This window comes from Protomyctophum parallelum (genome assembly GCF_964188405.1).
Source record: "Protomyctophum parallelum genome assembly, chromosome: 8".
NCBI classification, from domain to species: domain Eukaryota; kingdom Metazoa; phylum Chordata; class Actinopteri; order Myctophiformes; family Myctophidae; genus Protomyctophum; species Protomyctophum parallelum.
This window is the reverse complement of record NC_139703.1, coordinates 9,679,929-9,703,511: the sequence shown is the minus strand read 5'-3', so window position 1 is coordinate 9,703,511 and position 23,583 is coordinate 9,679,929. Positions and strand designations below refer to the sequence as shown.

General features: G+C 42.0%; 1 protein-coding gene across 1 annotated transcript in view; it reads left to right on the top strand.

Annotated features, from left to right (window-relative positions):
• Positions 1-22,979, top strand: part of prkcda (protein kinase C, delta a) — a 26,171-nt gene extending 3,192 nt beyond the window's left edge. The window contains exons 2-18 of the mRNA XM_083771528.1: positions 2,185-2,323; positions 3,974-4,173; positions 4,675-4,741; positions 7,423-7,579; positions 7,882-7,913; positions 8,490-8,575; positions 9,652-9,781; positions 10,105-10,205; positions 11,039-11,141; positions 11,455-11,588; positions 15,447-15,620; positions 16,208-16,299; positions 18,814-18,876; positions 19,676-19,814; positions 19,915-20,103; positions 20,909-21,037; positions 21,397-22,979. Coding sequence (XP_083627654.1) covers positions 2,215-2,323; positions 3,974-4,173; positions 4,675-4,741; positions 7,423-7,579; positions 7,882-7,913; positions 8,490-8,575; positions 9,652-9,781; positions 10,105-10,205; positions 11,039-11,141; positions 11,455-11,588; positions 15,447-15,620; positions 16,208-16,299; positions 18,814-18,876; positions 19,676-19,814; positions 19,915-20,103; positions 20,909-21,037; positions 21,397-21,555 — 2,064 coding nt within the window. The 5' untranslated portion in view covers positions 2,185-2,214 and the 3' untranslated portion in view covers positions 21,556-22,979. The remainder of the gene's footprint in view (positions 1-2,184; positions 2,324-3,973; positions 4,174-4,674; positions 4,742-7,422; positions 7,580-7,881; positions 7,914-8,489; positions 8,576-9,651; positions 9,782-10,104; positions 10,206-11,038; positions 11,142-11,454; positions 11,589-15,446; positions 15,621-16,207; positions 16,300-18,813; positions 18,877-19,675; positions 19,815-19,914; positions 20,104-20,908; positions 21,038-21,396) is intronic.
• Positions 22,980-23,583: the final 604 nt, after the last annotated feature.

The following is a 23,583-nucleotide window of genomic DNA, read 5'->3' as shown; positions in this document are numbered from 1 at the left end:
GAGTGAGTGAGTTCAGCTTCTTTCTCTAATGAATTTCCTTCACATTGTTTCCTTGTTTTCGGCTCTTGGCATACAGTAGGTACAGCAGGTATAGTAGGGGGGTGTGTTGTGTTATTGTGAATGCCATGCAGGCATGCTGTGCAGCTCTGTTGGATTATGGACATGTCGAGGCTCGCTCATGCAGGCTCAGTAGTTCATAGAAATACCTCAACTGTAGCAGCTGCAACCACATAGCAACCGCACACATTGTGTCAAATAACAAATGACAGGCAAGCATGTATGTGAAAATAAGGTATTAAGAGTATGCTACAACTAGCACAACTTTGTAGCTGGACAAAGAAGTTATAAACTTTAAAACACAGTGAATTTGTTAGTCAATCTTGTGGGATAGGCTACACCAGTGTTTAAAATGTGATTGTGTTTTTAGGTAAAAAAGATTCAGCAAAGTACACTCTCTTATGATGACAAACTATTAGCTGCAGGGTACACTAGCACATTTTTTGTACCAGCCTGTACAGTACAACAACAACTTAGCACACATGTAATCATGCATGGGCATGCAGACACAAACTCAGCCACACGCATATTTGTACACACACACACACGCACGCACGCACGCACGCACGCACGCACGCACGCACGCACGCACGCACGCACGCACACACACACACACACACACACACACACACACACACACACACACACACACACACACACAATATCATTGGAATTAAAATCATTGAAATTTCCCCACACTACCTACTTGACTTCGCTCATCGCAGCATTGCTGTGTGGGAAATTACAAAAAGTGTCTGTTTATGAGCAAGGTGCGCCAGTGATCAAACTGTGTGACTCTTATAAGTGGGAGTGTCTGCGTGATAATGTTTTCACTTATTCAAGGTGAGATTACAAAGTACAGCCGAACTGTAAGGACATGTTAGTGCAGCCACTGCTGCACAATGCACATTCTGTTTGAATCATTTTTCAAGTAGATTTTCTTAATCTGAACAATTATTCACACAAACTAGTGTAAAACTAGATTGAGCTAAGGTTCCATCTTCACAGTCTCATTACAAAAACAAAACAACAGTAGTGCGAGGAAGTTGGAACATTTGCCTTATGCTCTACAGAGGTGACTAATGTTAATTACCCTGTCCCCCTGGACTGATTATATTATTTGAGAATGTTTGAGAAAAGAGAACCAGGCAGAAAATGCAGCCATAGGTTTTTCCCTTAAAATCATGTGTCCGATCTTTTCCCTGTTGGGGATTTTACTTGAAGTTAAGTAACAGTAACCATGATATTTCCCCTGTGGTACTAATCATCTCTTCATGTTCCTGTCTCAGAGAACACATGACTGTATTTTTGTTTGTGTCTGCGATTTGTCAGAATGTCTGGATGCAGAAATGCAAAGTCATTATTATCTGAATGAATGTCAATTATTGCAGGACTCAAGTCGACAATGACAATTATGTTAATATTTAGAGCCGACCGATGCCAGATTATTGGGTTTGATGCCCGATCACGATTTTGGAGAAACCTAGTCCACCGATTATAGATGTTTTTGACTGATATTTTGTTATGACAAAATAAAATAAAATAAAAATAAAGAAATCTAAAAATAATTATAAATAATAATAATTCTAATCAATTTGGAAAAACTTGATTAAAGATGTTTTTTTTTATTCTAAAATAGTAGATTTACAAGCTCACAACGAGTTACATTGTGTGTTTGTAGATCTGCTATTTTTGAAAAGATTCACCAATTGCCATGCAGACATATCATGTGCATAATTGCCACTATAGATGATGACGTCAAAAACAAAACAAAGTCAAACAACTCAATAGAACAGCCGGCTTCTAATCTTGTCATTAATGTAGGGCAAGCTCTCCTGTTGTTTTCTGAGATCTCTTTCTGAGATGGATGTAGTGAATTATGCTACTTTATCCTTCTGCCTTATTGGTTTGGGTGACTGATCATTGTTGTGTGTATACCTGGCTTTAATATGGTAGCTATACTGAGTGGTTCTCAAACATTTTAATGACTCTGAGCGTGTACAAAGGGAACCATATGTTGTTGTATTCTATGTGTATAAGCAGCGGGCTGTTTGTGTAACGTACTGTATGTCATCATGTAGACGGTTTCCTGGATAACACATCTGTTGGGTCGATGTTTTTGAACAGGTGGACGGGGGGGACTCGTCACTTGTCGCCATGGCGCCTTTCTTGAGGATCGCCTTCAACTCCTATGACCTTGGCGTCCTGCCCTTCTCGGCCGACCCCCCCTTCTGTGCCATCAAGATGAAGGAGGCTCTGACTACAGGTGAGAAACTCATTTCCTCTGTTCATTTGATATGCTACAGAGACCCGGACAGGCCATAAGAGACACCTTTCCATTTATTAAAATCATTTGACAGCTCTAATAAAACCCAGGTGAATGTCGGCAAGGATCTGTATTCTGTACTGACCCAAAGGACATGGCAACAGCTGCATGATGTCCATTTGTCTTTTTTATAGGCTGTTCTGTAAAATGCTTGACGGGTTTGCTACAGTAGGTCACCGATTCCCAACCTTTGGGCTGGGGCCCACTGCAGGGTCATATCGTTGCTGTCGGGCAGACACCTCTTATCTCCATATTTTCACTTTTTGTGTTGTGTAAATTGACACCCTACTGGCCTACTTGATCGTCTACTCTACAGTGTCACACAAAAGCATAACAAATAGCAGATCTACAAGCTCGAAATATGGCATGAAGCGACACGTTTTGAGCTTGTCGATCTGCTACTTTTTATATTTTGGAATTTGAATCCTGAAAAGCAACAGTTTTGGACATATGAGGTTAGAGATGATATCGGGCTGTATTTTGCGTGTCTTAAGTACCAGGTCTTATTCCCCAACTTGAGTAAACTGAAGACCTGGAGGCGTGATCAATGCTCTTTTTGGCCACTCAGAATAGCCAAATGGCATTGATTACGCCTCCAGGTCTTTAGTTTACTCAAGTTAGGGATATAAGACCTGGTACTTAAGACACGCAAAATACAGCCCGATATATTAAAAACAAGTTAAATAATCAATGTAATTTTGTTTTTAAAACCTTGCATAAACAACCACTTTTAACCACTTAAAAGCCGTGTTAAGTGCTTAGAAGGGTGGGTCGCAAACGCTTTAGAGAATTTCAACATTTCAATAATTCTCACCAGAAAAGGTTGGGAACCACTGTTATGGGTTTGTAGTCCGGCGGCCGGGGGGCGTGGACTGGGAAATTTGGTATATATATTTTTTTTATTGGCCTAAAATATTGTCTATATACTGTACATACATTCATGAATCCACCTGACAATTTATTTTATATTTTTATATTTTAATGATGAGAGTTGGTCAGCAGGTGGATTGACGAATGTATGGACAATATTTTAGGCCAATAAAAAAAACTATATACCAAATGTCCTACTTTAAACAAAAAAAGCCTGTTGGCTGCCGGACTATTAGGCAACTGTTCTTATTAAGTCCAGGTGCCGTTGAGGTTGAGTGTGAATCATCACTCTGTCTCACTCTATCTCTAACCATGGGATGGTTGATGTTAACAGGCCAAATGTGGACAGTCTCTGAGTGTAAAAATGTAATAAAAAAACAAACAAACTAAAACATTAGACATTAAAGGAATGATGTTGGGGGGGCGCTAGTGAGCGTATCATGGAGTAGACGTGTTTCTGTGTAGCTCTGTCAATTCCTCACTATACTAAGTTAAAGGAATGATGTTTGCTCAAAACAGCAGTTTTAGGATCAACTCAACTCAACTTTATTTATATAGCACATTTAACATGACCAACATAGTGTTGTACAGGTTAAAAGAAAACAAAGAACAAACAATGCAATATAAACAAATATCACAACGTCATATAACTTCAATGTATGACACATCATTTGAAAGCTTACAGTCTGTCTCTCTCTCCTACTCCTACCTCGTGTCCAGAGCGGGGTAAGACCCTGGTGCAGAGGAAGCCCACCATGTTCCCGGCCTGGAAGGCCAGCTTTGACGCCCACATCTACGAGGGCCGGGTGCTGCAAGTGCTGCTGATGAAGACCGCAGAGGAGCCTCTGGCCGAGGTCACCGTCGGGGTGTCGGTCCTGGCCGAACGGTGCAAGAAGGCCAACGGACGCGCTGAATTCTGGGTAATACATCACATCAGAGCTCTCTGGAAGTGTTGCTGTGTGATTGATTTGACTGATTGACTGATTGATTGATTGATTGATTGATTGATTGATTGATTGATTGATTGATTGATTGATTGATTGATTGATTGAAAATTGTATTAACAGATTGCAGAAAGGGTAGCACTGGCACTGGCCGTAGCACTTGTCCTATAGCCTCGACGCCTTGCAGGCTTATGCAAAGGCTAATAGTATGAATAGTATTAGATAGCATGTTATGTTGTAGACAGATGCCAGGTCAGTATTGATCTGGCATCCTATAGCATTCTAGTGTTTATACTATAGTTTCAACATGCGAATATTCTAATGCTAGTTTACTTATGATCCTAGATGACTATTTCTGTGTGTGTGTGTGTGTGTGTGTGTGTGTGTGTGTGTGTGTGTGTGTGTGTGAGTGTGAGTGTGAGTGTGTGTGTGTGTGTGTGTGCGCATGTGTGTGTATGTGTATGTGCGTTTTCTCAGGTTGATCTCCAGCCGTCTGGCAAGGTGATGATGGCAGTACAATACTTTCTGGAGGGAGCTGATCCAGGTTAAAATAAATACTTTTTTCACCTGCCTTTAACCCGTTAAGAACTGAGGCCGATTCTACAAATAAATGCCTTCTAAATTGGCGGTTCTCAAATGTTTTAATGCCAATTAAGGACCCCCCAAACACTATGTTACAATGGGTTTGTAAAGGAAGGGTCTGATAAAATGAATATCAAATATCCCTTTTAGAAAAATATAGAAATTTGAAAATGAAACTGAAAACATTTGATGTATTTTTATAGATTTATTTTATTGTTTGACTTATTTTTAATGTCCGCCTGTAATGACAAAATAGGGACGTCATGCAGGTTGAAAATGTTTGAAGAAAAAATTCTGCAACTGCCTTCCTGCTTCTGTTCTCTGCTTTAAACCACACAGGAAGTCAAGAGAGAACAGACATATTATGTTTGAGTTGTGTGACTGTGAAGTGTGAAGTGTGTGGTGTTCAAAACCCCTTTGCCTGAAGCGACGTCCGGGTTAATGTGTTGCGTTGTGTTGATTGATTCAGTCAGTCAGTCAGGGAACCTGTCTCTCTTTCAGTTCAGTGAGTGATAATAAAGCAACGCAGGTACACCTCCAGCAAAGCACTGAACGAAGTGGTGAACTAATCATTTGAAAGCACCCACTCTTCACAACATGTGGTGGAAACAGAGCTACACTTTCTAACTATACTCCACTATACCAAGACATTAGAGACACATACTTCCCACAGATTACACACACCCAAAGTGAGTTTGAAAACATGACCAACCACAAAAAACAACTATACCTACAAACCCTCCCGCTCACTCAGATCAGCCAACGCAGGGAAGCTGGAAGTACCCTCACTAAAAATGCCGGAACAACGCTCCACACGTCCCAAACTCTTCTCCCTTCTGGCTCCAAAACTATGGAATGCACTTCCCATTGCAGTCAGAACTGCAGCATCACTCCCAATCTTCCGCCGTAGTCTGAAAACCCACCTTTTCAGACTCTATCATGACCCATAGCACTTACCATACCATAGAATTTCTGCAGACTTAGATAGCATTTGATACAGACTTATAGCATGTTATGTAGACAGCACTATAATTGCATTGTATGTAGTCATAGCACGTCATAGTACATATGTATAGCATAGTAGTATATATGTATAGTTTATATGTATAGTTTCATTATATAGATATTCCACTGTTACTTTCTTAGCTTACGCATGTTTCATGATAAATGCTTTTATGTGATGTATTCCCATGCTTTTTTGTTCTTGCTTAATGTAAGTCGCTCTGGATTAAGAGCGTCTGCTAAATGCCTAAATTGTAAATTGTGGGCAACTATGGTCCGGAGCCGAGCTAGTTCTCTAAATTCTATTTTTAGCACTCACAAAAAATGTTCAAAACTCTTTGGGCTGTATTTTGCGTGTCTTAAGTGCCAGGTCTTATTCCCTAACTTGACTAAACTAAAGACCTGGAGGCGTGATCAATGCTCTTTGGCCACTCAGAATAGCCAAATGGCATTGATCACGCCTCCAGGTCTTTAGTTTACTGAAGTTAGGGAATAAGACCTGGTACTTAAGACACGCAAAATTCCGTCCTTAATAATCTTCTATCTACTCTTGCTATCTATGTCTGATTGTCATTGTTTTGCTTTATCAGTATAACCCACTGCCCTCTTGAATACATACATAAATTACTCACAATCACTTCAGCAATTTCATTTGCGTCACACTCTGCATCAATATTGTGTCTATCGTGTTGCAGTGTTAATTTTGACAGCACATTTTTATTTAGTTTGAGTCACTTTTCAGTAAATATTTTAGCCATTTGAAATGTTTTAGATTTGATCTAGTTTTAGGCAACTAAATATCATAAGATTTTAGTCGACTAAATATACAGTTGACAAAATTAAAATGTATTTTGCCTTGATGGCGTCGTAATGCCTGATTTTACACTTGGTTGCATGCTGATCTCCAAGCTCACAACAGGTCGCAGTTGTGAGCAAGTAGATCTGCTATTTTCAGAGCACTGTGCGCAACCAAACATAAAATGATCCACTGGATCTCTGCTCCTCTAATCCATTCCTAACATTTAAGTTTAGCTTTAAGTTTAGTTTGTTGACGAAATTGGCAGTGAAAAAAGGTAGTCGCCCCTCGCCAAACATTTTTGGTCACAGTTTGTCGCCAAAATGAACACATAAGTCACAACACGACACATGTCGTGTTGTGACTTATAAAGAAATGATACGTAGCTTGGGAGTTAGTTATGGCAGATCGTGCTACTCGAGGGGCTCATTCAGTGCTATGCAACTCCCACACGTCATGCGCTGTCGTGGTAATCAGCTGACCATTTGGGCAGGGTATTTAAGCTCACCCAAGGCTGCAATCTTCCTGCATTCCTTCTCTTCCTGTATGTCGTTATGAGCTGTTTGCTCCCACCACCACCCCAGCACCACCGATGGGCTCTGCTATTTCTGTTCCTCTTGGGGGGGGTTGTTATATATCTCCCTGCTCTTATATGGTTGTATAATTTTGCCAAGCTGGGAGAAAAATGTAGCAGAGCCGAACACCAAGATAAAATATTATATGCACACTTATATTATCATTCTATAATAATATTTGTTCAATCTATTTGTGAGTTATCTGACAGAACTACTCCAGAGTTACAGGGTGACTCTTGTTGTCTCTCCTCCCTGTGTGTGTCTTGGCAGAGAGCAAGCAGGTTGCAAAGGAGGAAGAGGCCCCCACCATAAACCGCAGGCGAGGGGCCATCAAACAGGCCAAGATCCACCACGTAAAGAACCACGAGTTCATCGCCACGTTCTTCAGACAGCCCACCTTCTGCTCCGTGTGCAGAGAGTTTGTCTGGTCAGTACGGTGACGGTCTGCACGTCCATAAACAGCAAGGGAATTAAGGGAATTACTCATTATTAATTACATTTAGTGTGCAGTGGTTCTCAAACTTTTTAATTTCAAGGACCCCCATAACTCTGAGAGTGTACAAATGGAACCAAATGGACCCTTACCCATTTGGTTCCATTTGGAACCCACTCAAGGACACTTTGAGACCCACTGGTGGATCACTCAAGTCTTCATTGTTGACAACATTCAGTCATTAACTGATCAATGAAAGATATCAAGATACTCACACTCGTGTCTCTATCTTCCAGGGGACTCAACAAGCAAGGCTATAAATGCAAACGTAAGTGTACAAAATTACATATTATTTTTGTACTGTGCTTTATACCAGGGGTCTTCGGCACCCCTAGGGGTACCCTGAAGAGTTACTACAGGGGTCCGCCATGTGGTAGGAACAGTTTTAAATGTTATTATTTTACAAGAACCACTTGAACCCTATAGCGTCACTATTCTGAGGGGAACATTGGCCGAAAAAATAGCAGCTCTACAAGCACACAAGGCCTCGCGCTCGAGGCGTTGTGAGCTTGTAGATTGGCTATTTTCGGCAATGAGGTAGAGGGGGAAAAAAGAGCAGAGCAATCAGCATGAAGACACACAATGATAGTGCTGTCAAACAAGTATGAAGCTATTCATGAAATCTATGGTCCCTGCAACTCTGGTTCAGCCAAGGAGTCCTTGACTTGAAAAGACCTTGAAGACCCCTTCTTTATACAAGCTCAGTAGACAGGTAGTGCCCACACTTTGAAAGATGATTCAAACCATCACTGTCCCCCTTCACTACTCCAGGCAGTGCACATTGCACAACATGTGCTCACGTATACTTCAAAGTGTACAACCCTCTTTCATCTTTGTTCCTCAGAGTGCAATGCAGCCATCCACAAGAAATGCATCGACAAAATCATTGGCAGATGTACGGGCACGGCCGCCAACAGCCGCGATACTGTGGTACGTATTACAAGTAGGGATTTATCAGAAACTGATAAAAGTTAGTATATATTTCACATTATACTCACATGGTCGCATAACATTACGTGTTGAGTGCTGTCCATGCTTTGATGGTTACAGTTTTATAACCAGTTTTGATGAGTAAACTTTTGTTGAGATCTTGTACAGCCTCAGTCTACTTTTCGAGTGACAATGAATCAATGGCGATTGACTGTACAGTAGTATTAGCCTTTATTTTGTCTCTTTAACTGCCAAAGACGTCGATTCCTGCCATTGATGTCTTTTGGGGTATTTATTTATTCAGAATTAGAATAGCCTCTCTTATATCTACCGTATAGCTTCCCCGTTGCTAGGCAATGCTCGCTTCCACTGCGGTCAGTCAATAAAATGTTTCCCCGCCATCCACTTCCATTATACGCGCAATCTTTGGCCACGTTTTTCTCAGAATTGAGGCTCAGATTGAGGTGATTGAACAGAAGTGGTTATTGGCTCAGGAGCGGGACTGGTATGTGTAGAAGAAGGAAGGCACAGGTGCAAACTGAGTCAATTAAAGCCTTTTTTGTGTGTTGAGTGTCAACCTAGTGCTGATTTATAATGTGTTATATGTAGCTTACAGTACAACCTGAACCGATTCTTATCTGCCTTACAAAGTCTTGTGACTTTATTGCGATATCCTTTTAGATTAAGTATTATCTGTGTTTGTATTCTTATTCACCGAATAAAATCAATCGATCACATACAGTACTGGGTGTGGTGTAAGTGACATGCAGGCCCCCAAATCAGATTAGACAAGACAAGAGGTAGTCCTGGGAAGGAACTGTGGACCCAGTAGCCTGGGCATTTATGAAACGTTGGCTAGCCGGATCAAGGACCCACGCAGGTAGAGAGACAGAGAAAGAAAGTCAGAGAACGAGAAAGAGAGGGGAGGGAGACAGAGAGAGAGAGACGGAGAACCACGGAGATAGAGAGAGGGTACCTGCAGAGAGATGAGGCAGCTACGTGAGGCTTTGAGGTGGCGCAGGCCACTCTTCTTGCCTCCTCTGCGCAACAATGAGTTCTGTATGTCGTCCCTGCAGTTCCAGAAGGAGCGCTTTAAGATTGACATGCCACACCGCTTCAAGAACCACAACTACATGAGTCCCACCTTCTGTGACCACTGTGGCAGTCTGCTGTGGGGCCTGGTCAAGCAGGGCCTGAAGTGTGAAGGTAAAAGCCATTCATTCAGGTTAACCACTTCAGCCCTGTTTAATTTATTGTTTGAAGAATGCAACATCACATGCATGTGCGTGTGGGTGTAGATGTGTGCGTGTACAATGTGTATGTGAGGACTACTAATTATTGGACTGGCTAAAATAATGGCAAAACAATTAGTAAAATATGTTGCCATTATTGGCAGTCACTTTATATTACACTATGACTCTGATATATTTGGATTTAGAAAATGTATTGAAAACCCAAATAAGGAAATCAAAATGTGTGTGAGTTTGAATGCCTGTGTTTTTGTAACATTATGTCTCGTTCTGTCAAAGACTGTACCATGAATGTCCATCACAAGTGTCAGGATAAAGTAGCCAACCTATGTGGAATCAATCAGAAGCTACTCGCTGAAGCACTCACACAAGTCAGCCAGGTGAGCTAGGAATCAATGTGTCCGTGTGTGTGTGTGTGTGTGTCTGTCTGTGTGTGTGTGTGTGTGTGTGTGTGTGTGCGTGTGCGTGTGCGTGTGCGTGCGTGTAATGACAGTTTGTCCTGTGTGTGTGACGACCATGCAGTCTCATGCAATGGTTAAAATGTAATTTGATAGCATGTTATTTTGTTGACCTGTCATCCTATACTTAGTTTGTATAGTTTCAATGTACAGATATATATATTTTTTAATTATACTGATAGACTGCCTAGAAGTTCCTCTGCATGCGTTACGCATTCTCAGTGAAACGTTTCACTGTGTGTATGGAGGAGACGTGTGGCTGTGTACTGTACTGTACGCCCTCCTATGGAGGAGACGTGTGGTTGTGTACTGTAACTGTACGACCTCCCAAAGAACAGCCAGCATAGGTTTGGCAGCGACAGGCACTATACACATGCGGGAATTGGCGATGACGAAATTGGGAAGAAAATTGAAAAAGATATAAGATAATTGATCAAGCAAGGCCAATCTGTGAAAGATAACTCCCAAATTATTATACTGCGGACTGCGGTGGAGTTCGAGGGACTGGCCTGACCTCCGGTCTGTATGCTGTCAATACTGCCAAATGTCACTGTAATATCACTGAAATATCACTCGTCTTGCTGCTTGATACTTTGCCATATGCCGAAAATAGCCGATCTACAAACACACAATGCCTCGCGTCGCGTCACAGCGCGTTTTGAGCTTGTAGAACGGCTATTTTTGGCATGTGACACCGTATTACAATCACAAAAACTAAGCATTATTAATATTGGTTATCTTTCTCCATTGATCAGAAATCGACCCGCCGCTCAGATCCCAACCTGCCTGATAGTGATACGTCTGAAATTGGAGTCTACGATGAGCTCAACAAGAATACTGCCAATCTGGAAGTCACTGGTTAGTGTACATCCATGTGTCCCACTTTTTCAATGAGGCGTACAATGCATACAGTAGACGTAATTATGTGAATGTGGCCCGAACGGCTGGCTTAGTGGTCCAGGCACCTCAGCCTCACAACGTGGGTTCGAATCCCGATACCGACGACCTTCACACTCTCTCTCCCCCCATTTCCTGTCAGACTACTGTATACTATCTAATAAAGGCAGAAAATATCTTACAAAAAGAGAAAATTTGTGAATGTGTGAATGAGTTTGCTCATAATAACAATTGCATTGATTTTGACCTAATGTGGTGGTTGTCTGTCCATTAGATATGGGCCCCTACGGGATGCTTTGGGAAGGGTCCAGTCCGCGGCCCGTGTCTCGGACCATCACCCATCTGACCCGCATCAACATAGACAACTTCATCCTCCACAAGGTCCTGGGCAAGGGCAGCTTCGGCAAGGTGGGGCCTCAGACACAGATCATGAAGAGCTATTTGTTAATAGACACGGCCGGCATAATCAAAAACAATTTCTCGTCTGCCTACGAGACGTACAAAAACGAAAAATGGATTTCGCTCACTTACAAGTATAGTCCGTTTTTCCAAAATAACATATACGGTAGCTCATATCTGGAAGTCAAAGAACTCTCTACTGTTGGGTAGAGAGAGATGGGTTTAAACAAGTCATATACGGTAGCCGTACTGTTGCTTTGGTCTGCAATAATTTATCATTGCGATGGACACCAGTAGAGTCAACACAACTGTCGCATTGCATTATGCAAAACCTCAATTAGACAATCAGTTTTTTCTGATAAATGAGCAGAATAAACTCTCTGCATTAACTGTAGTGCCGGGTTTCCAGAAGGTGGCATACCCTTTTGCTGTCAGTGCGGGTGCACGGGTGGTATTTAAATACCTGCGGTCAGGAACAGGCGGTCAAAATAAAACCTGCACTGTCCTACAATAAACCAAATATAGAGCACCTGTCCTGGAGCTTGTGTGGTCATGGTCATGCTTTACTTCAGAATTATATCGCTACATTCAGATGAATGCCATTAATTTGATGACCACAAGAGTCTCCATTGAGACTCCATCGGTCATCGAATTATTGGCTTTGAAATGCAACAAAAACTAAAGAATCTCCATGAATTCAAGGCTTCATTGGGTGTGTAATTGATAGGAAATAAGTCATTTTGTGGGGGTGAACTACTCCTTTAAGTATAAGCCAGTTGTTTGATGTATGGTGGTATACTAACTTCCCCATCTATAAACCAACCCGGAACAGGAAACAGCTATGCCACCTTTTGGAAACCCTGAAGCCAAATTCCAATACCCCAAATCTCTGCCACTTGCTCACATTTGCTTTACATTCAGACACTGACATTATGTGATTGTCTATACGATTGTCACACATTTTAGCAGGTCACCAATTTATTTCAACGTAACACCACCATGCTGGAGTGACCGAGTGTGAGTGAGCGAGTGGCAGAGATTTGGGGTATTATTGGAATTAAGCAATATTACACGAGAAGGTGTTCTTTATCGTCATTAATGCACACCTGCGGTGTGACCGCAGGGCGAGTTCCGAAAGGTATCGCAGAAGTGCATTAATGACAACCTTGAGTGTACAGTATTATTGCAATTATACAACAATACCCTTAAAACTAAGATAATCACAGAAGAATGAATAGACTAGACTAGCCAGCAAGTCTGCTGTGCTCTGGGAGAAAAACAGCTGAAATCTTTGTTTTGATTAGGTGTTCCTTTGCGCTGGTTTAAGGAACAGCTAGAAGCAGTTTCAACCAATCAGATTGCTTCCTTGAAACGACCTGTTGTATAATTTTGCTTAAGTTACCGGTATGCACAGAGCCTATTATTTATTTATTTCCCATGTCCGTATATATACGTACCCCGACACTATTTTATTAAAGTCTCAAATCACAACAAGTTGTCTCAAGACACTTTACATACAACAAAGATCCACTCAGAGCAAGCAATATTGTGACAATGGTAACGAAAAACTCGCAGAACCCAACTCTAGGGTGGGCGGCCATCTGCCTCGACCATGTCGGGGGAGAGGGGGAATAGGAAGAAAGAATAGAAGAGAGATAGACAGGGTGGGCTCCGTGGAGGGGCCTGGTCCACGTCTGGTCCAGGTCGTTCTCTGTGAGGCCGGGTCCACGGTCACACTTCTGATGTGTTTAACGTTGGTCCGGTTCCTATGGCAACGCCCCACCGTACCAGCTATGGGATTGAAAATATAATCACGGTGTAAAGCAGTTGAAAGGTGGACTTTCAAATCTCCATTAGTCGGACTCCAGCCAGAAGAGCTGTCCTTGGTGGATCTTCTGCCATCCAAATTTCGGATTTTATTGTGCCGGATTTATTTTACATGGCTCCCGCCATGTATAATCTTCTGACGAAAGGTAAACAGTGTGTGCTTGTTCCAATGATACGAGTGTGTGTAGCGAGTGTATGTGGGGGCGGGGGTCCGGGCAAACCCCGTCTTTTAAAGTGAACGCGTATGGTGGCACCTGGAACTGGGGTTTATGCTAACAGTTAGCCTCAATAAATGAGTTAAAGGTATATTCAGTGATTTCACTTAATTCAAATATCAGTTATTTTTTTGTTTTGTTGTGATAATCCTCTCTACTATAGAGTGTGCTGACCATATAAGGAGTTCCTCCCTGTCCCCAGTTAACCCCTGGGGGTCAAAAAACCTTAGGTTTCGTTTTTGGCTCTCTATCCTGATTGGATGAAAGGCTTAGGTCCCAGCCAAAAACGAAACCTAAGGTTTTTTGAGTGAAATCACTGAATATACCTTTAAATTCATGGCTAAAAGAGAAAAAACATCGTTCTCACACATAATACTAATGGATGTATTTGTGGATCGTGTATCTCTGTATGTATTTGTGGCATTTCTGTACGTATTTGTTTTTGTGTATGTATGTATGTATTTATTTATTCTATTATACGTTTTATTTTAAAGCCTCCTCTGGACAGGTGTTATAAATGAGTGTTTAGTGACAAACACTAAAACACACTGGTCTTTGTGCATAAATGTATGTTAAAAATCCAATGCTGCTGTGACGTCCATATCAAATAAAAGTAATCATACAATAAATAAACATTGTACGTATTCCTGGGACAACTTTATGAAGTGACAGTAAATGCTCTCGCCATCTCTGTCCTGAGCATGTGCATCGTTGCCTTTACGTTGTGAAAGGTACGTAAGATACAAACACTATCGTTGTCACTTAATGAAGCTGTCCCAGTTACACTACAATGTCCATGGTCATCACAAAGGCACCAATTAAACCAATGCACCCCCTGGCCTACCTGCACCAACATCTCTCATTTTACATTTCTCCATTGTGACCTTTTTTTATATACGTTTATTTGGGAGGGACAGCGCATGTTAATGAACACCACGCACACATGCAATGCTGTGTACTGTAAGTACACCAGATTTTGCAAGCATGCCAGTTTCCATCTGCAGTCCCTACAGAAAACAAGCAACAATACAAAAAGAGCACATAAACATTACTTAAACATAACCTTTGACCTTGCCAGTCGTAAATCTAACCATCTCTTCAGGGCAGCCTTCTGATTATTAAGATCTGCCCATGTGTTCTCGATTTTGACCTTGACCTCAATTGTGACCTTGACCTTTGACCTTCATGACCCAAGCGTTAATCACCGCTGGGTGGGAGAAGCCTACTGACCAAGATTCTTCTCTTGATTTTGACCTTGAACTTTGACCTTTCTACCCATATCGTTTGAGCATTTCTTTTAGGCGTCGCGTTTCACGTTGTCTAATCTTTGTAGGCCTACTAACAAACAAACACATAACAAATAGACAGGACCAGTTACATTACCTCCACAAGGACCTCCTGAACGTCCTGTGTTCAAATGTTTACCACATGTACATTCTTTTTGCACTGTTGCAAACTTGTAAGGGTTCATTTGGTTCCGTTTGTACACTCTTGGAGTTACAGCCCTTTAAGGTCCCTGGACCCCACTTTTAGACAACTCTGGAGTCAGAATGTGTTTGGAAGTGTTGCCACATTCAGAGTCGTCCTCACAACAGCATGAGTTTTCAGGCAAAACCTTTTTTTACTTTAACCACTTAAAACCTATATATTTGATTGTGAACAAAACACAACTAACACAAATAGCGAGAGAGGCTTCCACAAGCTCACAACATGTCACAATGCAATGTGTTGTGAGCTGCTACAGTATATCTTATGCTAGACAAAAATGCTATTTTAATGTAAACATTTGAGCCTATAACGACTACCGTTGCTCCTGTTCTCCCAGGTTCTCCTGGCAGAGTTGAAAGGTCGCGGGGAGTACTTTGCCATAAAGGCGCTGAAGAAGGACGTGGTGCTGATGGACGACGACGTGGAGTGTACCATGGTGGAGAAGAGAGTCCTCGCCCTGGCCTGGGATAACCCTTTCCTTACACACGTGTTCTCCACCTTCCAGACCAAGGTAGTTAACGAGATAACCCTTTCCTTACACACCTGTACTCCACCTTCCAGACCAAGGTAGTTCATGGGATATCCCATTCCTTACACACCTGTACTCCACCTTCCAGACCAAGGTAGTTCATGGGATATCCCATTCCTTACACACCTGTACTCCACCTTCCAGACCAAGGTAGTTCATGGGATATCCCATTCCTTACATACCTGTACTCATGTACTATACAATAGTCTCTAATCTACAAACTCACAACGCTTCACAACATATAATGACATGCCCAAATTAGGGACACAAGGTTGTTGTAAGTGGTTACAAATCAGACAATGGCTCCATAACTTTCCTGTATTCAGATCTGTTTTCTCATGTTTCTCAGAAACACATCAAGTTTTAAGGTGTCTTCCATGAAACTGCCTTAGGTTTTAGATGAGATCAGGTCTAAATTGGATAATATTAATGTAAAAAAAAAAATTGTCCAATATATCGGCCAGACTGATTTCTCGGTCAATGATCTATCTTCCAATCTGGTTCCATACATGTGCACTCCTAGCCAGTGCTCTGAGTGAGAGCTGACATGATGTGACACGTGTTGACAGGAGCATCTGTTCTTTGTGATGGAATACCTGAACGGAGGAGACCTGATGTTCCATATTCAAGAGAAGGGTCGCTTTGACCTCTTGAGGTCCACGTGAGTACCCAACCAAAACTAAGGACATTTACTCAAGTACTGTACTTATGTTTCAAATTTTCAATACCTTTACTTATCAAATAATGATACTTTTACTCCACTACAATTGTTTTGTAGTGGAGTATTGATACCTTTATTTAAGTAAACAATGTGAGTACTTTTCCACCACACACACACACACACACACACACACACACACACACACACACACACACACACACACACACACACACACACACACACACACACACACACACACACACACACACACATGCAGAGATGGTGGATAAATCCAACGCTCGGCCGTCCATCACCACACAGTACAGTACTAACGCTTACACAGGCAACACGGACACATACAATTGAAATGGAAACCAGATATCTTTCAAGAGTGGCCTGTGTTCTCTCTCACTCTCACTCTCTCTCTCTCTCTGTTTGATTTGATTTTCTCTTTTTCATTTACCTCCCTGTTATTGGTGTTCATTTTAAACATGGCACTACGGTACAGTACACTACAGCACCCTGATTGATTAGGGCTGCTCTTCCTCTCCATGGAATGTGCTGGCCTTGTAGGGAGTGAGCAGTAGTTAGTGTGTATATGACACACAGCGAGGGGGTTGGGGAGGTATGTTACACTAGTGTACACTGTGTGCACATACTGTATATACTCTTCATTACACCGTTTTTACTATTTTAATGGTCAACGATAAGGTTAAAGGGATCGTTCACCGATAATCGATTATTATTAATGATTAATGATTAATGATTAATGATTAATGATTAATGATTAATGATTAATGATTAATGATTAATGATTAATGATTAATGATTAATTATTGTTATTATTTTCCCAAGCCAACATCAGGGCAAGAAGAAGTATTTTTCGGTTCCAGTTCCAAGCCAACTTTTAGGGATCTGAGCCAATTAATTTGGTTCAAATTAAGCGGGAAAAAAGAATGTAAGCGATTCAACCCCGGTGGAAAAGGACTCACTGCTAGTCATCAAATTATTGGCTAAGGAATGTGACAAAAACTAAAAAATATCCATGAATTCATGAATTTGACAGAAAAAAAACATCATTTTGGGGTGAACTATCGCTTAAAGAAACCCTGAATACAGTAGCAATTTTACGACCAGCGGCTGAATGGATTGCTGGATGTTTACCCACATTGAAACATTCTGAAATGACGTTTAATTGACCACTAATCCCCCTTTGAGAGTTCTTTACTTTGACGGCTTTCCTTTTGTTTCACAGCACCATTGTCTTGTAACACTGTGGTTTGATGTTAGCCAGATGGTTGTCTAGCTGACTAGCTGCCATCAAACAACATGAGTTCCTCTCTGCTTTGACAAACGCCTGGGACACCTGATCCTATGTTGGCATCTGCTAAAGCCCTCCTCACTGTCGGTGTACAAGCCAGGATGGATAGTTTACCCACAGAGAGAGAGAGAGAGAGAGAGAGAGAGAGGGAGCATTGACATAACATCTTTGCCATATGCATTAATCATTAACCAAACATGTGCGTCCACGCGTAATTGTTTGCCTACAGTACATGCATATACAGTATATATACTGTACATACAAGTTTGTGATTCCCAGCCTACACAAGCTGGAGGAGTGGTAATGGAAAGTCTGTCCTGGGTTTGGTTTCCTGGTTGTGCAATGATTTTCCCCAGACTGAACTGTGGAGTTTCCAGTCAACTCATTATCAGTACAAAGGCTCTGTTCATCCGATGGCTGCCACTAACCTCCTAACCCAGTGCCATAGATGATCCAACTTTGCAACTTTACAAAAACAACATTTATTTCAATCTTACAATTAGATATGCGATTCTAAAACCTGTGTGTGTGTGTGTGTGTGTGTGTGTGTGTGTGTGTGTGTGTGTGTGTGTGTGTGTGTGTGTGTGCGACGCACGCATGCATGCACGCACGCACGCACCCACGCACGTTTCTTTAGTGGGTAGTGGTGGGTGGGGGACCTTGAAATGAAAATGTTTGAGAACCACAGGTTTAAAGAACATTAGGAAGGAAGCCCAATAAGCAACAACTACACTTTAGAAGTAAAAAAAGAAAAATAACTCAACCCGCAACTATCAATATTTTCAAGCAACTTTACTGAGAAAACTAACTTGCTAATAATAAGCAGACATGGCAACCCTGGACCAGCCAGCAGCCACTGGGTAAAAGAGTGGCGACTTCTCGGTTTCCTATCAGGAGCCAATCTGTTCCTCCTGACACAGATGACAAGAGAAGCAGGTCACTGATAGGCTAATCTCCTAGCTGATGGCCGCTCTCAGGTTACCCATTATGAGAGCATTATTCACCTCGTCTCCTACACTATACAAATGTCCCACTTAATAATTCAGGTCCCTGCCGAACAGGGACAGCGGTGTTGAGCTCCCAACAGTGAGGGCGGGTGATAGCTAACAGAAACACCACCACGATACATTTCCATCAACCGCCAGATTTTCAGACAGGTGGTAACCCCCTTTTTCTTTTGCTCCTCTCTCTAGGTTCTACTCCGCTGAGATCATTTGCGGTCTTCAGTTCTTGCATACCAAAGGGATCATCTACAGGTGGGATCATAAGCATTGGCTGCATCTGCATAGCTAAAATACAGATAGATGCATACACAGATTTTTGCTGTAGGAAAATACTTGCCATTAATATAGTGGTTACAAAGATATTAATTGATTGCCTGAGTCTCGTGGTGGGCTTTCTGGTCTGGTTTTGATGAATATTAAATAGTTCCAGTCATTTGGTGGGGGCCACTGGGGGCAACTTTGACCCCTCTGTCACATGGAACTATGATGAATATTACATAGTTCCAGTCATTTGGTGGGGGGCACTGGGGGCAACTTTGACCCCTCTGTCACATGGAACTATGATGAATATTAAATAGTTCCAGTCATTTGGTGGGGGCCACTGGGGGCAACTTTGACCCCTCTGTCACATGGAACTATGGTTTTGTGCTGCTGCTGGTGTAGTAATACTGGACACCAAAACTGGTTCGGGGTCAAAGAAGTTGAACGAAAGTCACGCTATGGTAGAAATAGCTCAACAATACAAATGACACTAGTTTTGTGGATCCATTTATTTTTTAATGAGTGGCCACCAGTCCAGAACTCCCACCACGGCACTCAGGCCATAATGGCAAGTATTTCCTACAGCTTTAAAGTAACAAAATCTACAACCTTTTCAGTAAAACAAACGTTTGTTTTGATATAATCTTTCTGGTATATTTTTCACAATAACCATTCCACAGAACTTCTCTAAACACTATTAAACTGTATTGTCATTAGTGAGTGTCTGCCCCCGACAATGCATTTTAGCGTTGTTAATACATTTAAATACCCTTTGTCTATTTGTTTCCAGAGATCTAAAGCTGGACAATATAATGCTGGATCACGAGGGACACATAAAAATAGCAGATTTCGGCATGTGTAAGGAAAATGTATTCGGAGAGAACCGAGCCACTACCTTCTGTGGTACACCCGACTACATTGCTCCAGAGGTACAAAGTTCCACCCAGATTAGCAGGCATTCTTTTGTTCTTGATTAGTAGTAGTAGAGACGGTACTAATTTATATTTGGTGATTACCTCATCCGATCAGATCCTGCTGGGACAGAAATACTCATTCTCTGTCGACTGGTGGTCATTTGGAGTGTTACTGTACGAGATGCTCATTGGACAATCGCCGTTCCACGGCGACGATGAGGACGAACTGTTTGAGTCCATTCGTATGGACACGCCGCACTACCCTCGCTGGATCACCAAGGAAGCCAAAGACCTAATGGAGAGGGTTTGTACCACCACATTCTATCTGCACAATATAACCTAACCCTAACCCAAAGAGCTACTGATGAGGGTTTGTACCACCACATTCTATCTGCACAATATAACCTAACCCTAACCCAAAGAGCTACTGATGAGGGTTTGTACCACCACATTCTATCTGCACAATATACCCTAACCCTAACCCAAAGAGCTACTGATGAGGGTTTGTACCACCACATTCTATCTGCACAATATACCCTAACCCTAACCCAAAGACCTAATGGAGAGGGTTTGTACCACCAATACTGTATCTGCACAATAAAAAATCCCGGACCAGTGCTTTTTTCTCTTTTTTCAACCACAATCTGATGCTATTATATCCAACCAGTGGTAGCGGCGATAAAAAAAAAAAAACGGGATTGCGCACTGGGTCGTAGGTTTGTTCGCCTTTTTATAGAAGCCGCTTTGGGATAAAACACTGTGCAGTGATCATTATGAAAGACAGATTTGTAGATGTCGAGCAAAATAAGCAATTTAGTGTATGACCCAGCACGCACGGTCAGAGCTGCAGCGAGCTCTGGATGGATTCATTAATTTAATCGTGATTAAACACAAATAAACACTATTGGAGCAAATCCTGTGTGCGGACCACTTCTTCGCTGTATGTAATGCATCTACCTTTGTCCAGCACCAGCCAAGAACTGGATGTGCGCAAGCCACCTGCTTTTTAACCCTATTTCTCTACCTATAGCCTCTCTCTGTCTGAACAGGTTGAGAAGCTGAACATCCCTTATCCCTCATTCTGTCTCTTTACTTCTGCCCTCCTACAGCTGTTTGAGAGAGACCCCTCTCGCAGGCTAGGCATTGTTGGCAATATCCGTTTACACCCTTTCTTCAAGACAATCAACTGGCCAGCCTTGGAGAGCAGGGAGGTGGAGCCCCCTTTCAAACCCAAAGTGGTATGTTGTAATCAATTTCTAATAAGAATTAACCATTTCACCCCTATATGCTTCATCAACAGGGTCCAAATACGAACACCCAGGGTCTGTATTTGGTCCCCGCCTTTTTCCCTCTACATCTACACCAAATCTCTTTACCGAAAATAGCCAATCTACAGTACAAGCTCACAACGTATTGTTGTGATTTTTGATTCGTTGTCGATCTGAGTATTTGCCTATTATTGCTGAATGTTCGCCTTTTATGATATGGCCAGAATATGAATGCCATGGCTTCATCTGGTTAAATCATGATGGCCGTAAGACATGGTTAGTGTATTCAGATTGTTCACTTTTTTTTAATTTTGTCTGGTCGTTTACAGAAAGCGGCCAACGATTGCAGCAACTTTGACCGTGAATTCCTCAGCGAGAAGCCTCGTCTGTCACACAGCGACAAGAACTTCATAGATTCCATGGATCAAACTGCTTTCGATGGATTCTCTTTCATCAACGACAAAATGGAGCACCTTATAGAAAAGTGACAAACACTTCCCACCACACTGTTTGTATAACAATGGTTCTCAAACGTTTGAATTTCACGGAACACCAAATCTGAAAGTGTACAAATGGAACCAAATGGACCCCTAAGCAGGGATGTGCCGAGAATGTTCGAGGCATGGGCTGAAATGCCTCAAATGATATCGCAAACAGCGGATCTACAAGCTCACAACGAGTCATGCTGCGAAGCGCTGAGAGCTTGTAGAGCAGCTGTTTTTGGGGCGTAACCCAACACCTTACACATAGGACAAATTCTTTCAAGGTATAATACTGCATTAAAGTTCAGGAGAGTTCGGAATATTCTCCTGAATGCTGCCTTCGGGTAGGCATGGAAAGGGGGCATTTGCCTTTCTTTCACGATAGTAAATTCATGGTCTGGAGAGGGTAAAAGGGCAGGGGTTGAAGCCCCCCTCTATGTGTGCACGTGCCTGCCCCTAAGGGTCCTTTTAGTTCCATTAGTACACTCTCCGAGTTACAGACCTGTAAGGGTCCGTTTGGAACGCCCTCAAGGAACCCTGAACCCTTCATTGTTGTATAGCCGTATTAGAGAAGAAATAAAAAAAACTACGGTTACATCCATACTGTTTTAGGGACAGATCACGTAGACGTCAATTCTATTATATGATCAAACCTGTAAACCAGTGCGCTGTTCCAAGTTCAGTATTTCTGTGAGCATACTTCGAGCACAAACAATCATCCTTGGGGACTTGTAGCAATGATAAGACTAAACTATTTGCCAGAAAGGGCCCTTGTACAGTGCATATAGATGTTATTGTGTTTGTGTGCATGCCAAGATGTCTAGATGATAAAAGCCTATATGAATAATATTTGTATTAGGGTCGGATGCTGGTGTTACAGTCATTTTGTGTCCCTTTTGGTAACATTTGTTTTATTTCAACTGGGGATGCAAAATGACGAGAGGGGAATACAAGTTACACAGTATACTGTACAGTCTAGATTAAGTGTGCAAATGGGCATAAGCAGACTGCATGATCCAAAATCTCAGACCAATCACACCATCCATCTCTCAGTATATCTTATTATCAATAATTGTTTGTTCAATTTTCATTTTTTTTAAATCCGACTGGTGAAAGTGCATCTTTAAAGAAAACCTTTGGGGCTTGTGTGATTGAATAAACTATAACTGTGCCATGGAAAGAACAATTTGAAGCAGGGCAGTACGTGGCAGGTTGCCATGCTATCTCACGGTGCTGTCCGCAGATGGGGAGAAATGGAGTCATGCAGGGTAAATATGCGTGTGGGACTCCATGAGATGCTGTATATAGATATTATGTATGTTGATGTACCGTAACATGTATATTGTTGGTGCACTGAGGATGTACTTTTTTTGTTGTTTTACTTTTTTTTTACTGTCTCCATTTTTCATCTTATTAAAAAACCATCAACTCCCCAAGTATTTTCCTTCGAGAAGCGCTACTACTTTGACATATCAATTTATGTCCAGCCGAGGCATAAAGAGAGAATTATATAATAGGTCTAGGTTTGAAGTCGGACACATGCAGACAGAATTTTGATTTACATCTAAAGTCAATTGGGATTGTGGGGAGAGGGGGCTTAGGGGGGGCTTCCACCAGAGGGGTCTAAAGCCCCCACCCCATAGTAGCTGGTAGACAGACCTTACTGTGTTCCTGTCTGTCTGTGGGTTTAATGGAAAACAAAATATTAACAGTAACACAACTGCAAAAGCTGCTGTAATGCCAGTTTCCCAGCCCCCCCACCACTAAAAAAAATAATACAATTGATACACATGCACACACACACGCACACACACACACACACACACACACTGACACGCACACACGCACGCACGCACACACACACACACACACACACACACACACACACACACACACACACACACACACACACACACACACACACACACACACACACACACACACACACACACTTTTTAGGACTCCTACGCCCCCTAACGGCAGCAACATTAACAAACATGATTGATGTCATAATGACGTTACGCGCGTGTGTAC